General features: G+C 50.5%; 1 protein-coding gene across 3 annotated transcripts; it reads right to left on the reverse strand.

Moving 5' to 3' along the window:
* Window positions 1-3,467: 3,467 nt before the first annotated feature.
* Window positions 3,468-7,546, reverse strand: PRR18 (proline rich 18). 3 transcript variants are annotated; one of them, XM_081294644.1, is made up of 2 exons: window positions 7,139-7,546; window positions 3,468-6,882 (listed from the first exon to the last, which is right to left on the reverse strand). In XM_081294644.1, the coding sequence occupies exon 2, from the start codon at window positions 6,873-6,875 to the stop codon at window positions 5,982-5,984; it is 894 nt and encodes a 297-aa protein (XP_081150770.1). In that variant the 5' UTR covers window positions 6,876-6,882; window positions 7,139-7,546; the 3' UTR covers window positions 3,468-5,981. The 3 variants fall into 3 exon arrangements, with proteins under 3 accessions (XP_081150770.1, XP_081150769.1, XP_081150768.1); XM_081294643.1 differs by having other exon boundaries at window positions 7,007-7,140; XM_081294642.1 differs by lacking the exon at window positions 7,139-7,546 and having other exon boundaries at window positions 3,468-7,123.
* Window positions 7,547-11,568: the final 4,022 nt, after the last annotated feature.

The following is an 11,568-nucleotide window of genomic DNA, read 5'->3' on the forward strand; positions in this document are numbered from 1 at the left end:
CCATCTCCAGCTGCTCCCCTCACGGGGACTTAGGGCCCTCTTAGCCTTGTGGGTCAGTATCAACCCCCGACCTGGAGCTTTCACCTGGACGTTGGTTGGTGAAATTCCGCCATAGACTGTATGAGGTGCCACGGAACCGTGGATCAGGACTCTGCACTCACTTTGGCCCTCGGGTTGGGTCAGAACCCTTCCCTTTGTCATCTCATTCACACACTTTCACACAGACATGGCCAGGACAGGATTTCTATACCACCCAAATTCCAACAATTCCAAACCAAACAGAAAAGGGAGTCACGGTTTCCCCTCTGCTCGCTGACCCCGAACAGAGACTACTTGGGCGACTCCCCGGGTCCATTTCAGCTCTAACCACGTTGGCGGGTACTCGGGACCCAACAGAGGGTGATCAAGCCTCTCTTCCACCCGCTTAGGCCTCGAAGGGGAAGTCAGGTGGGCTGCAAAACCAAATGGACCCGGGTCCTACCTGTTCAGCTGGGCGGTGCTCCAAAACCCTAATTCTGGTTCCTGCTACCTTGGGTTTTGTTGTGCTCCGGGGTGGCAGCCCCAGGGCACTGGGTGAGTTGATCATCCTTCAGGCCAAGAGTGGCCTGGGCGTGCCAAGGGGACCGCTGTCCCCCATTGCCACAGGGAAGCCGGTCCCTGGAGACAAGAGAGGCTATTCTGCCTATTCTATTATACCTCCTCTGTCCCTTCGTGGTGACCAAAAATGTTGTAGGGACAGACGAGGCAAGGCACCAAAGACAGCAGGAAACAGTTTTATTTGGCTGCAGCCAGGTTCAGAGGGTACAGCCTTTGCTGTAATCAATCAATCCCCTGAACCCCGAGTTCAGGGAGTCTCAGAGTTTTATACCCATTGTGTAAGGGGAGGAGCTCAGAAGTTCACAGTCTGCAGAAGTTCACATAAAAGCAACTTTTTCTCTCACTATTCTGGGCAAGTTAACTCTTCAAGGACAACACCTGAGAAGGGGGGGAACTTCTTCTCCCCTCTCTTTCCTCCCCCTGCCAGCTGTTACCATGGAGCCCATTTGTAACTCATCTTAAAAATGTAGACATCTCTGTGAAGCCCAGCTCAAGGCAGAGGCCTTGTTTGCACAGTTCTTCAAAGTACTATACTGGATACGTTTGTGAAAAACTAGTAAGGGGGTGTCCAGCACCTGGAGTGCTGGTATCTTCTCGGCCAGTGGCCAAGTAAGCAGGGCAACATGAAAATAGGAAGTTTATCTACATTGGACTCTTTTGCTGACAGTCCTAAAATCAGCCATGGGGAAGAGGGCTTTTCTGTGGAGAAAGGGGGTGCCACTTCACAAGCATTCATACATCTTGGAGACACTGCATTTAAGGACATAAGGTCTATGACTTGTGTTTAAACATATACAATAATTTTTTCTAAAATGTCTCTTATAACATGTTTCTTGTTATTAAATGTTGAGATTATATAATACATTGCTTCTAACTTTGCATCTGCTACCATGAAACTCAGAGCCATATTTTTGTCTTCGGGAAATAAATGAGATATGGCAGTAAAACACAATAGCATAGTGCTGGGGTTGTGATGTGTGAGGCCCTGGGTTCGATCCTCAGCACCATGTAAAAATAAATAAAGGTACTGTGTCCAACTACATCTAACAAATAAATAGATACTAAACAACAACAACAGCAACAACAAAATACCCTCCCTGTCCCCCAGTCCCAGTTCTGTGGATTGAACTCAGGGTCTTGAGAATGCCAAGCTGCTGAGTTCTTCTCCCAGATCAGCTGACATTTTTATTCTTTAATACCTATGGGAAGTGAAAGGGCAGCCCCACCAAAGGTGCACATAAGAGTGTCAGAGAGTGGTATTTTTTTGAGCAGTGGAGATTTTTTTTGAGATAGTGAGAAATTACAGTTGTCTTGAGTGGAGACAGCAGGCATTTTCTGAAGTGTACCCTTTACCTCATACCAGGATCATGGATGCATTATCACCCTCCTAGACAGAAGGGGAAGCAGACACAGAAGTGTAACGAGACAGCTGGCGAATGAATGACAGCATCAGCATTAACTCTGGTCTCCAAAGCCCAGCTTTCCCGGGGTGTGGAGCCTTCTCCCCCATGCTACAGGAGATGCTCAGCCCCTGGGGGGTACACATGAGGTCACCATGGCAGGCCATGGGGGCATCAGCCCCCTTCCCATCAGTACCTGCCCAGAAGCATCACTGGTCTGAGATATGTTAACCTGGGCTTTTCCCACAGGTGACAAAGGCATCCATATACATTGATGTTAATGCAAAATTGTTCTCTTTCATTAGAGAGATTTCTATTTTAGTATTTTCTTTGAATGATACACTACACTTGGCTGAAACTACCATGCCGAAACACAAAGGTAGAAAATCATGATCTTGGAGGAAGTTCAACCTGTCCGGAACCTACAGATGGCCCGCTGGAAATTGAATTGCTCAATTAATGGAACTGTTAAATTTCTGACAAACCACAGAACTAAATTTCTGACACTTTGGCATCCACTTTGTCTAAAGAAAAGCAGAGCAACACAAATACCTATCTTAAAGCTCCAGGTATTCTCTAAATCCATGGAATGAAGTTTTACATGGTCAATCTTCAGAACTGACATGTGCATAGATACAGGTACAGTGCTCTCCCCTGCCTCACATGCAAGGTGCCCCCTGGCTGGAAGTCAGCCTCACTCCCTCCTATTGGACAATCCAGTCACGGGAGAATTTGATAATACTGGTAGGCATGTACACACACAGAGATGGGGGACATTTTTTCCAATCACACTTTTAGAGATTCTTTCATTATTTTTTTTCTATGTGGACCCAAAGATACAAAAAGCATACTTAATAAGCAATATTTCCCTTTGTCATATCTAATAGCCTCAGCTGATATTCAAATGGAACATTTACTTTCTGATTCATATTAACCTATTAGATTCTGATTGATATAACCAGTTTGAAACTATCCTAGGCAAAAGCAAAGTGTTTTAATGAGTGTATATAGAAGTTCTTCATCTGGGATCTGTGAGCTTTAATTTATATGAAATACATATAGATTATGCAATTTTCTTGCTATGTGGTGCATTTTTCAGGAGCATATTTGGAATATTGCCTTCATGAGGATTTGTGAGTCCTCAAGTTTAAGTGTCATTGCATATTTGGCTTTGCCTTCTCAGATCATATTCATTGTTAGAATCCTCGAATCCAAGTGATTTCAGGTAGTGAAATCAGTTGCCCTCAGCCAACCCCTGGAATCCTGGCCCTGAGGTGAGCACCACTCTTCATACTCCAGAGATCTCTCTCTGTCCTGAATTCACATCTTCTCCATGAGACAAATAAGCCGTTGAGTTTCTTTTTTATTTAATGAGACAAACAAGCTGTTGAGTTTCTTTTTTATTTAAACAGTAAGAAATTGTAGCACAGTGACTTAGCAAATGTTCTCAACCAGGAACATGTCAGGAACAGCAACGAATAGACCTTACACATCATGTACACACCTCTGATCAAAAAGGGCGACACACATTCCCCTCATCTGCCCTTAGATTGAAGGCAAGGCGCACAAACCCTAGGGCACAAATGCAGATTGGAGAGATGTGCTAAAATGTGGCCAGTTAAGAGAGACAGGGCTGGAGGCCTGGAGGAAGAAAGAGGGGAGAGAAAATAAAGAGAGTGACAGCTTCTTTCAGGTGGGTGTGGGGACATTGAGACAGAAAGATGCCTTGTAGGCTGGTCCCCTTAGGAGGCCACCAGAAGTCTTCAAAACACAGATGTTCCCATGAGCAAGCGCAGCCAGCAGGGTATGTTAACTACTGGTGCCGCCAACCTGGTGGTGCCACTTGAGCTCAGGCATTACCGACTCCACCTGCCCCACTTCCCCCACTCAGCAAGCCCTCCTGAGCTGACCTTCATCCAAGTTCCTGGAGGACAAAGACATTTATGGGACATGGGTGTCTCCAATTTACTTTGGCCAGTATTGCTAATTTTTCCCTTTTCTTAGTATTAGTATATTCATTTTAGGTAAAATAAAGTCCATTTCTCTGCTTTTGGACAGGGGTCAGAAAAGAGGAATTGCTCAGTGGGTGGGGTTTTGTTTGTGTAACTCATCTGGTGACTGATCTAGCTCCCACTGAAGTCAGTGTCTCATGTCTGATGGAATTTGTGCCTAGAACTTGAGAGAGAGAGAGAGAGAGAGAGAGAGAGAGAGAGAGAGAGAGACACTAAGATAAATATTAGAGCAAAGATCACCACAAGAAAAATATAAAATTAGTTTCTAAAAATGTAAGGCTTCAATTTAAAATATAATTTAGACTTGACACATTAAAATCTAACAACACTAAACTGGTTATTGAGTATTACAAAATAAGTAAAAAATTGAGGTAGTGCATTACTCTTCTACAGCCAACTTATCTGATCATGACTCCTTGTTTCCTTCTTGTCCTTAGAGTTCAATGCACTCAGAAGCATGGAAGAAATGTCCTGCATTCGGCATCCAGTTAGTGGGGAAGGGCAGGGCTACTGAGACAGTGTCTCACCCTTAATTCAAATAATAAATACAATTTTAAAACTCACTCTTTACAGCGGTACAAAGCCACCATGTCACTGATTTACTCACAGTGATAAAAAACACCAAAACATGTACACACCTCCCTCTTACCCCCAGGGACTTCCTGCTTCCCTCCAAATCAACTGATCCTCCCTGCCTCCTGGTGCCACCACTCTCGGCCCCGGTGGCTCTTTCCTTCCCTGGCACAGGAGACATTTTGTAAGCCTTCAAACAAAGACCACATTTTTAACAAAAGCCCAATCTTACTCCTGCTCCCGCCTCAATCCAGCTATTAAATAATTCCCCAAACTGTGCTTCAGGGAACAGGCGTGCATGACTAAGTGTGTGTATGTGGCAGTGTGCTTGGGTGGGAATGATTTGAATATGTGTGCATGAGCACACACGTATGTGTGACTGTGAAAATGTGTCTCGCATGGTTGTGTGATTGTATATATGTGTATGCATGTGTGCAACTGTGCATGTGTCTGTGGGAGTGTGCACAAGGGTGTGATTTGTGCATGTACTGATGAGCAAGCGTGCCTGTGAGAGTGCCTGTGCCTGTGTGTGACTATGTATATGGGAGTGTGCATAAGTGCTGGTATTTGCATGCATGCATGAGTCTGCATGCGTGTGACTGTGTGATTGTGTACATGAATGTGTGGGTGCCTGTGTGGGGGCCAGTGTGATGCACACCCGGCCTGCAGAGCACAAATCTGTGACAATCCACCTGTGCGGTGACAATAGGGCAGTGCTTCCCCAGACGGCTCACTGACAGGACTCCTGCGGCTGGAAACTGGAGCACTGTTCCCCAGCTTTCCAGCTCCCAACGTTGGAAGAGAGCAAAATCATAAACATAGCACCATGTCCCACTTCCACAATGGCAGGCACCCTCTGTGGCCACCCACCTCACAGTGGTCACCTACAGAAAGAGGAGGGGTATGCAGGGGTGGGGTGAGGGAGGTAGGGCAGGGGCAGTGGGGCCCTGGGACCTGTAGGAATCCTGGTGGGAGCTGGGGCATCTTTACAGCTGCCTACTCCCCCGTGAACTGCAAGGACAGCTGAGAAGCCAGGAGGAGGCCCGGAGGTACAGAGGGTGGACTTCTAAGATAGAGGCCACATTGTGCAGGAGAGAACACTCATCTGGCTGGTGAGTGGAGTGGGCAGGAGGTGGGCTGTGGGAGCTGGACAGGGCTGTCTGTTTGTCCCACGAGTGCCTACTTGGCATACAGGTGCCCACGAGGTGGACGGTGGATGTCACATGAGGCTGTGCTTTTCCCACCAGTGCGTCCACTTGGGGCAGGTGTGCTGGAGGTCGGCCTCAGGAGGCCGTCCAGTCCCCGCAGGCCTACCTGGTCCGCGTTCCCAGGTGGAGCTGTGAGTTCAGGAGGAGGAGATGGGCGTATAGGCCATCCTGCGGCACCAGGCTCAGCTGGCTCACAGCGTGCTCAGGTGCGGCAGCGTGTCCAGGCGCCCTGTGCGGTCCCGCGCAGCAGCCGCAGACTCCACACCACGCAGCCACTCGGTGCATTTGCGCACCAGACCCTCATCCACCACTTCGGTCTCCTCCTCGTACTCCACATCGTCATACTTGTGCCGCTCGTTGAGCAGCGATACCTTAAGCACCGGGCGCAGGTCCGCGGGTCGAGGGCCGGGCACCGGGGTCTGTAGACCGCCAGGCAGCAGCGGGGCGCGGGGCGGCGTACGGCGCCCAGGGCCCGCGGCTGGGGGCGCGTCGGGACCGCTGGTGGCGCCGCCCCTCCGCAGGCCGGTGGCCCTGGCCCGGGGGCCCGGGGCGAGGGGGCGTCTAGGGTCAGCCGAGGGCGAGGGGAAGGGTCTGCGGGGCCGAGCCAACAGCTGCTTCTCCAGGTGGCGCCTCTGGATGACCAGGATGGCCTCGGGGGTGAGGCTCAAGGAAAAGCGCATGCCGTCGTCGGGCCCGGCCACCGCCCCCGTGAAGGTGGCCCCCGCCGGGCCGGTGCCGGAGCCGACGAGCCGGGGCGTGGCGCCGGTGGCCGGCGTCCCCGCGCGGCCGGGAGAGGCCTGGAGAGGGGCACGCGCAGGGGTCGGTGGCTGCGTCCTGCCGGGGCCCGGGCCGCGACGGGCGGGCGGCCTCTTCAGGGTGGCGGAGGGCCAGGAGCTGGAGAGGAGCACCTCCGGCCTCTCGGGGGGCCTCCTCTTCTTCTCCCCCGCGGCGGCGGCGGGCGGCGAGGACGAAGGCGGCGCGCAGGGCCTCCCGGGCAGCGGGCGCGCGGCGGGGACCCGCGGGGCCGGGGCGGGGGGCGGCGGCACCGGCGGGAAAGGCATGGTGCCGCCGAGCGGGCGGATCATCGGTGCCCTGGAGGGAGAGGGGCGGGTCTCGGTCACCGAGCGCCGAGCGGAGCCGGGCGCCCCGCGGGGTCCAGCGACCTGCGCCCCCCGCAGCTGTGGCCGAGGCGGCCCCGAACGCCCTCCGCACCCACCTGCGTCCAGCCGCAGCATCGCCGGCTTCCTCACATCCCCGCGCCCAAGCCCCGGGACTTCGAGCGAAGGCGCCTCCCACCCCTTCCCTCCTGCGGCCGGGGCTCCCCCAACCCAGCGTCCCGGGGCTAGACCTGCGGGCGCCGCCCGGTCCACGCCACCGAGAGGCGCCGGGAGGAGGGGCCGGAGCGCGGCCGAGGACGCGGGCCGAGGAGTCCCGCGCGGCGCCGGGCTGGAGTCCCCGCCGCCGACTGTTGAGCGCCGGAGACAAAGTGCCCGGCCGCGCCCCGCGTCTCCCCGCGGCCCTCCCGTGTCCGAGGTCGCGCTCAGTCCTCAGCAGCGGGAAGCAGGCGCCCGGGGAGGCGGATGGCTCCTAGGTCGTCGGTGGAGCCCGCGTACGTGGGAGAGAAAACCTTTTTAAGATGGTGGGAAAGAAATCGCGGGTCAATCTGGCAGTGCCACATTCCGGCATCACAAAGAGGGCTGGCTGGAACAGGGGCGGGGCGGCAGGGACGGTTCCAGCCAGTCACTCGTTTTTGTTTTTGTTTTGCGGTGCTGGGGACAGAACCCGGGTCTAGGCATCCTGGCCACTGGGCCCCGCCCCTGGCCTGTAAGTCACTTTGGTTTCACTAACTGTAATGCCACTCCTTAAAGTTTTAGAATTAAAAGCGTAACTTGATATCTACAAACAGGCAGAACAGTTCAGTTTCAGTCATATAATGACATAGGAAATATCAGACATCAAGTCGTTTTAATGAATGATTATTGCAAGCAAGACAGTATTTTATCCCTACAGCTAATCAGTATGAGTAAGACAAATGTTTACCATCAACTTAAATTCTGGTTGTGGAGATGTAACATTCCTACAATATTCAAGTGCGTGCTGAATAAACTAACAATTCTACAGTTACAAAACATCACATCCAAGTTTCAAACACAGGTGCAGCCCCTGCAGTACTTAACCTCAATTGTTCACATATCCCAAAAATACTTTTCCATCAGACATGCTTTCCTGGGCAAACCTGGGTCCATAACCAGGTTGTGTGATGCTTATAGACCTACATTAGCTCAGAGCATATGTGAACATGGGTCAACTCAATATGCCCAACAGTCATACCAGTCATACCCCCCCTCCCCCCGACTGGCTGCACTGGGGAACTGGATGGCTCTGGACACAGGGCAGATAAGGAAACTTGATAGGTGGAAGAAACATTTCTCACCAGAGCCTGGTGGTAGTTTAGGCCCCACAACTTTCACACAGCACTTCCAAAACAACCTCACAACCACACGCAGTCCACGGACTGCAAAGACAGCTCCAAGGCAGGCCGCCAGCTCACAGGGGCACTCCCATGCCACTAAGAGCAGCCAGCCTCTGCCCCTGTGCCCAAGTGCTAACATGATCATAGTTTAGGTTTTAAGATTTTCTAGGTGGCTGCAGGCTGACAGTTTTGTGACAGGAGAGGTCTAGGGGGCAAGAGGTCAGCTGCCATCTCTTGAGCACAGCCAGAAAGGCAGGGACTACAGAGGAAAATCGACCGATGGCTGATGTCTGGACATCATGTGCAGACCCCAGCTGTTCAAAAGCTGTGCTTGCATCAGTGATGGTGTGCAGAATTCAGAGTCTGCCTCTCTCAGTGGGCTACAGGTTAGCCCCTAACCCTCAGAGGTTTCAGCAGATTGTCTGGCAGGAGGGCTGCAGGTGGGGTGGCCGGGCAGTCTCCTAATCCTAAGAGCTAATGTGTACTGACAGAAGTCTATGAAGCAAGCACTCTCCTGGGAAAGTGGGGCCTACAGATGGGAGGCACCACGCGATATCACGCAGCTCTAGAGGGATGGCAGAGATGCGCACCCGGGGAATGTGAGACCAGAGCGGGGCTGACTAGCACTCCGACGAGAAGGCAGAGTCAGGCTGTGGACGGAGACTCCCACAACCTGGTAGGCGAGGTTCACTCAGCCCATTCCTGACCAGCAAAAGCCAAACACAAAATGTGTTGGACTGATGCCCACAAGGACAAGACCAGGAACCGGAATTCCCCCCAGTCCTCTCAGCTCACCCCAGCGATGGCAGCTGGACCTGGAAGGCTGTCCGTGTGCCTGTCATTTGAGGCAGAGAAGGACATGCCAAGTGTCTTGTCATCAACACCTGACTCTGAGCACCATTCAAATGACAGCAGCCCGTGTCGCCTGCCCAGCTACCTCTGCTACTTGAGACCTTGGGCCCTCTGAGGTTAGGACAGTGGGTTGGCCTGTAGGCAGGGAGGGAGAACAATGTGCAGCCCGCTGCAGGCTCAGCACCGACTGTTACAGAATCCGTTATGCGTTCCATTTGGTCAGGGTGGACAGCTAGTGACAGTTACAGCAAGCACAGTTACTTTCAGTACATCTGTCCTGAAATCAAGTTTGGCTTAATTTCAGGACAGATGTACTGAAAAGTAATCAGTGTCAAGAAGTCCAGTCAACTTATAATTTACATGGAATTTTGTGTAACGTGCCCAGAGCACAAGGAAGGCAACAAGTGTCCAAGTGAACTGGAGAACTAGAATTCGGAGGTGAGCCTGCTTCTCCAGATCACCGCTGTTCACCTGGTTACAAGAGCCCATCTCCAAAATATGTGATCCTGTTCCTCCAGAGGTTACTAAATTTACTATCTCAAATAAGCTGGTTGATTGGAAAGATCAGGTAACAAAACCAAATATATATCTTTAGATCTGTGCATATTTTTGTCATTTAATTTTCAAATTAAGTTTCTTTTACTTTCACATTTCAAATATAACAATAACAATAATTATTCACAATTGGGAAATTATTCTGTCAGAGTAAAGACTTTTAATTACAAGGTTGAAGACACTTCCAGAATGAGTTTAATATTCATGGAGCAAATTTCGGTCACTGGAATATAATACCAGAAAGATTATATTCAGGCCCATATAAGTCAGAGAGAGAGAGGCCTTTGCACAGGTGTAAACTACTGGCTCTGGAAGACCAAGGGGTGTGATAACCCTGCACTGCCAACAAAGGCCATGGAAATGATCCTCAGTACACGTGGGCCACCGCAAAACATAAGATGGCTGCTCTGTCTGTGACCAACACAATTACCAGTGAATAAAATTAGGGCTGGTAAACACAGTCATAATACCAAGAAATTAACAATTATTCTAAAAACCAATTTTCCCCATTAATTCAACTGCTTGGTTTATTAAGGCATAACATTTAAATGCAGACTCAGAAAAACTAAAAATATCTCAACACCTTATTTTTCTAATTATCTCCTTTTCCCATAGGCTATATTTCATTTCAGTCAAATCAAAATTAAATCTGAATTTTAACATAGGAAAAGCAATTCAAAGCACCATTCCCTGGTGATTTCAATTAATTCCATCATACTCTAAACATACACAAACAGTGAACACTCTTCCATGAGGGACTGGCAATTCAACTTGCTCCCTTGCTCTCCACAGAAGCATCTAGTTTTATGTTCTCTAACTAGCTTACCTGAAAGCTAAACTGGGTGTGGATCAGCTGGGATTACCTAGCTGGCGCGGCTGTTGCTGCTTCTGGACAACCCCACTGTCCACCTCTGGTAGGGACACCAATGGAGTGTCTGCAAATCCAAGAAGTTCTGAGAGGCTCTGCACAGGCACGGCGGACAGGTAAGTGTCTCAAAAACATTTTCATACCTAGTTCTTTTTTAAAATTTTGTTTTAGTTATAGGTAGACACAATACCTTGACTTTATTTAATTTATATGTGGTGCTGACGACTGAACCCAGTGCCTCACACATGCGAGGTGAGTGCTCTGCTGCTGAGCCCCAGCCCCAGCTCCTAGTTCTGTATTTCAATTGATGGTTTAATCAGCATTTAAAGGAAAGAGGAGAGCAAAGTCCATGTTTTCTTAGGCCACACCAGTCTAGGGATAAAGGAGATGAAAGAAGTTTGTAAAGGCCAACAGGAGCTGCCCCTTCACTCTGCTCCACTCTGGTGCTGGTCCGGCCCTTGTGACACTTGGCCTCCAGCTCCCAGTGGCTGCAGGGTCTCCAGGGTCACTGCCCCAGCTCTATTCAGAGTTCAGCTGCCGCTGGCCTTCAAGAGATGGGCCTCTGGTGTTCATGCAGATGTTAACCTTCTGGGGATGCCTTTGAGGACCTAGGAAAAGTAATGAAATGCTACACACAGAACATAGAATTTTGCACACAATGTGAGAAATGAGGGGACCATGAAACCCCCAAAATCTATCAGTGAATTCCAGTTGTGAGCCCTAGACATGAGTTTTTCACAGGAAGGCTCCTTGCTCTCACGTGAACTGAGTGAGCTCAGCCAGACATAGACCCGGGAAAACATCAACGTTGTGTACTTGCCAGGTTTGATCCCTCCTGCTCATGCTGTTGGCCAGAGGAGAACTGGCTATAAGGAAGGAGAAACACTGTGGGTGCAGAAGAGAAAAGGCAGGGGTGGGGACAGGTCATGCACAAGGCAAACACACCATTTGAATTTTAAAGTCTTTCAGGAAATGAAAACACACACACTTTCCAGTGGGGTTCCCAATTGGCTCTCTTCCCAGTGCATGG

The sequence above is a fragment of the Spermophilus citellus genome, assembly GCF_964194105.1.
Source record: "Spermophilus citellus genome assembly, chromosome: 5".
Classification (NCBI taxonomy): Eukaryota; Metazoa; Chordata; class Mammalia; order Rodentia; family Sciuridae; genus Spermophilus; species Spermophilus citellus.